The sequence below is a fragment of the Salvia hispanica genome, chromosome 3 (assembly GCF_023119035.1).
Source record: "Salvia hispanica cultivar TCC Black 2014 chromosome 3, UniMelb_Shisp_WGS_1.0, whole genome shotgun sequence".
In the NCBI taxonomy this organism is placed as follows: Eukaryota; Viridiplantae; Streptophyta; class Magnoliopsida; order Lamiales; family Lamiaceae; genus Salvia; species Salvia hispanica.
In genome coordinates, this window is record NC_062967.1 from 49,245,063 (window position 1) to 49,249,384 (window position 4,322).

The 4,322-nt window shown below is 40.2% G+C and overlaps 1 protein-coding gene across 1 annotated transcript; it reads right to left on the reverse strand.

Annotated features, from left to right (window-relative positions):
* Positions 1-2,559: 2,559 nt before the first annotated feature.
* Positions 2,560-3,613, reverse strand: LOC125216712 (protein LURP-one-related 8-like). The gene is made up of 2 exons (XM_048118473.1): positions 3,266-3,613; positions 2,560-3,029 (listed from the first exon to the last, which is right to left on the reverse strand). Exons 1-2 carry the CDS (start codon positions 3,533-3,535, stop codon positions 2,658-2,660), a joined length of 642 nt encoding a protein of 213 aa, XP_047974430.1. The 5' UTR covers positions 3,536-3,613; the 3' UTR covers positions 2,560-2,657.
* Between the last annotated feature and the right edge of the window lie 709 nt (positions 3,614-4,322).

Sequence of the window (4,322 nt, forward strand, 5' to 3'; positions counted from 1 at the left end):
AAGATGTCACACTTGTGGGACGACACGATATTTTAGGAGGTTTTATTTTGTGTGTTAAATGGAGAGAAAAATTATAATTTTTATATTCATGTAAGAGAGAACTTTTTCCAAAAAGGGATATGTGACATCTTTTGTAGGAAAAACTAAAAAGGAATGTGTGACATCTTTTGTGGGACTAAGGGAGTACTATTCACTTTCCATTCTCTTTTGTTTTTAATTTTCCTTTTTTTCTTTTTATATAATTAAAATTTATGTTTCATAGTATTTAAATTTTCAATTAGTGAGATATGTTAATGACCATTATATTATAAGAGCATTAGAGCAATGCCTAAAGACTGAGATATATTTTTTTATTTTTTTGAAAAAAAGATGAATATAGTAGTATCTTTTTAAGAAAAAGTAGTAGTAGTAAACTTTAAGGGAATAAGGTAAATTAAAAAAAGCACTCGTAATTTACACTTTTGCTGAACATGAAAAAAGTGGTCTAACAATTGACAGAACATTAATCTAACTAAAGTTTTGAAATGTTTTAATTTGTCATCTTAGTTGTGCAAGTTTCTTGTCATGAAATTTGAGAACAACGCACTTCAGTTCAAATGTATTTACTAATCTATTAGAGCATCCACATTGGGAGGGCCGCGGCTCTTTCCCGCAGTTGGCCCAGGCGCAGCCCCCCACTACTGAGGCAAGAGAGGGAGTCGGGCAGGGGGGGTGGACGAGAGAGAGGCGAGCTCTCGGCCTGGCCGAGGCCCTTGGGCGGGAGGCGCGGCTCACGACTGCACGGGCCGAGAGCCGCGGCCCTCCCCCATTTTCGAAATTTTTTTTATTTTGAAAATTGTTTTATAAATATTCCTTCCTCCCATTTTTTTATCATTCTCAATTCTAAACCCTAAATTGCAATCTCTACCATTTTCGTACTCTACAAAATGTAAGGGGGAGATGATTCTCCCGGCTATGGAGACTTGGGATTTGACAACTTTTCGTCTTCTTAACCGTGGAGATCGAGTCCTACCCCCCCTCCAAACCAGATATGGAGTCCGCAATCGCCGCCGCCGTGGCAACAGGCAGCCCAACACCGCCAGCAGAGGAACGTGGGTCGTCCCCAATCGGGATTCGGCGACTACCGGCCCAATATGGACGCGATCAACAATTCTTCTCAGCAATTTCAATCCTCCCAATTCCATTACACCCAATCTCCTTTATCTGAATCTGATAGATTCACGTTGGAACAACTGATGGGGACACCACCAGATACCCCGACATCCGGTACTGTGGATATGGGGAGAGAAGGCGGTGGCGGTGGGAGAGGAGCCGGCGGTGGCGGGCGAAGTCAAGGCGGTGGGAAAAATGGCGGCGGGGGTGGGGGGCGAAGCCAAGTCGGTGGGTAAGGCGCCGGCCGTGACGGACAGCAGGGGCCCGGCGGAGGTGGCGGTCGAGGTGGCGGTGGCGGTGGAGGCGGACGCGGTGGAGGTGGCGATGGAGGTGGAGGTCGGCGGGCGACCTTCTATAGCAATGAAGAATCTCTTGCTATAGCCAGGGCCTGGGTGGCGGTCACGACGGATTCTATAATCGGTACGGATCAGACCGACGTTTGCTTCTGGAAGCGCGTTCTAGACGTGTACAATGGATTCAAACCAGATGGAAGCGTCGAGCGTACACATAGCCAGATCCGAAAGAAGTTTGGAAGGATTACTAAAGCGTTGAAGAGGTTCAGTGGCATATACGAGACCCAACTCCGCCTTGCTGAGAGCGGTCGCGCCGAAGCCGACGTACAAGCATTGTCGTATCAGTTGTTCAATACTGAAAAGTGTCCCCGGCGTTGGCTCATACTCTAGAGGTGCAGATGATGAAGCAAATTCAGGATAGCTTGGCCTTGTACGAGAAGTCGACTGACCCGGAGACCAAGAGATTCTACTACGACCTCATTATTCGACTGAAGTCGAAGTTGGGGTGGGGCGAAAGGTCGCAGACGGGAAACGCAAGCGGCAGTGGGGGCGACGGCGGCGGTGGCGACGGCAACGACGGTGGTGAAGAAGATGTGATGGATTCCGATGACGACACCAAGTAGACGGGCGGTGTCATCATTTTTTTTAATGTTTTTAAAAAAAATTCGTCGTATACATTTTCCCTTATCTATAATACAACGAAAATTTGGTTTCAATTCACTCATTTTTAAACTATGCATTTTTTAAAAATTAATCTGAGCTTATAGTTTTTATTTTAGTAATATTCAAATATAATAAAAAATGTATGAAAATAATTTTAATTTTTAAAATATAATAAAAAATGGTGGCCAGAGGGCCACTATTGTAATGGCCAAGTTTTGAGGACAAGGATCAAGTTTGTTGGACATGCCCAAGAAATGGTGGCTCGAGCATGTCCAAATGAGCCACCACTGTGGATGCCGTCAGTGATTCACTTTTTTATTAATGAATATGTTGTCCTCTAATATTTGTTGCTCTCTACACGTGTATTGGAGCATAAGCTGTGAGTCAATAAATTGTTGAACTTAAATTTTGTGCCACTATGCTACTACTACCATTTATCTTGAACATATGATAAGAGCACAAGACAAGATTGTATATATTTCCATAAATATCAACATCCACTTGACAAGCAACGAGATCAGATTCAAGAAACAAGTCCCTTTAAAAAAATCAAGGAAACATCTGATCTAACAATAACACAATCGCCATAGCAAATCTTGAATCAAACCCTGGTTGAACAAGTAGATTAAACACCTCCACACCAAAAGATGCACCTTTTTTCATGGCCACTTTCTTCTTGATCTCAGACAAAGCCCTCCTCGACTCATCCATAATCTTACACGATCGACGCGCATACGACCCTTCCACCGTGTATTTGAACCCCTCTCCCGACATGCCGCCGCCATAAACATACGCTAGAACACTCGGTTTGGCTTTGATGATGCTCATGTTTTTCCTAACACAAAATATAGGCTTGTTGGAACTCTTCTTGCCCACTTCTCCTTCATATATAAGCCAGTAGTTGCCCACTAACCTCAACTTCTGCACATCATTAAATAATTTATATTGTAAGAAACCAAAGCCTTCATCATGAACATAGGAGATTCATATATGAGAATAAGAATGAGTTAGGATTATTTGATTATCTTTTATATATATATATATATATATATATATATATATTGATGTGATCAGTTGCTAACTAGTACTATTTGCTAATTGTTAACTATGTCGAACAGTCTATGTTATAGATGTCAACACGAAGACATATATATTACCTTAGGACGAGATATGGTGAAGATGGGGTAGCCATGGGCATCCATGAGCATGATTTGGTTGGGGCGAGAGGAGTAGTTATCAACTCTATAGACTAAGCTGCCATCGGAGCCAATCACTGTGAAGCCATTGCAGCTGAAAATAAGTGATTTTCTCCAAACTGTGAGAGAATTATATGCTGATTTTTCATCAATATTGGTGTCGCAGTCTTGGTCTTGCTCATGATAATGGTGGGCTGCTATTCTTGATCTAGATTTCAAGAAAGGAGGCATTTTTTTTTTTGCAGTTTGACTGTTTGTTGAATGATACCACTTAGACAGACAGAGGAGTTAATTGGTATATTTTTAGCACTTCCCTGTCTCTCTCTACATGTATATTTATAGTAATCAAACCGACTTTAGCAAGCTATGATATGTATATCTTATAGTAAAAATTAAAAGTGCTATTGTGTGGGGTTCCTGGCCATAAACCTACCACCAAAGTGACTAGTGCATGATTTTGTGCACACGTGGCACCTGGCCACCTATTCTCTGTTTACTATCGATGCATATATCTATAGTTTAAAACTTTAACAAGATGTCATTTTATACCTCGATCAATGTTAATTTTTCATTATCGAAGTATGATGTATTGCGAAATTGTAAATTAATTCTTTCTTTGTTATGACTTTTGAATATTTATTTTTTGACACGCGATTTTATATAATGTTATTTGATTTTATATAATGTTATTTTATAAATCAAGTACAGAAAATAAAATAACAGAAAGAGAGTGGAGAAAGTGATGTTTCTATTTTTAAAAATATGTCATTTAAAGTAGAACATTAAAAAAAATATACTACCAATTAGAGTGAGATAAAAAGAATACAATATACCATGCAGTAGCTAGAATTGAGACCACAATCCGAAATGTCCTAAACATCTTTGGATAGGAGTTGAGATATAAATGACAGTTAGATTGGAGTTTTTGATTTCGATGTCATTGATGTGATCAGAAAATTAATTTGAGGAAGACCTTTCAAGGGATTTTTGCCATCGTTTCAAATTCAATGACCGGTTA

Bases quoted from the DNA above. Each gene is read 5' to 3' on its own strand.
- LOC125216712 (XM_048118473.1), bottom strand. From the start codon at position 3,535: ATGCCTCCTTTCTTGAAATCTAGATCAAGAATAGCAGCCCACCATTAT. The intron at 3,030-3,265 runs GTAATATATATG...AATGATGTGCAG, and splicing joins TCACCATATCTCGTCCTAAG to AAGTTGAGGTTAGTGGGCAA.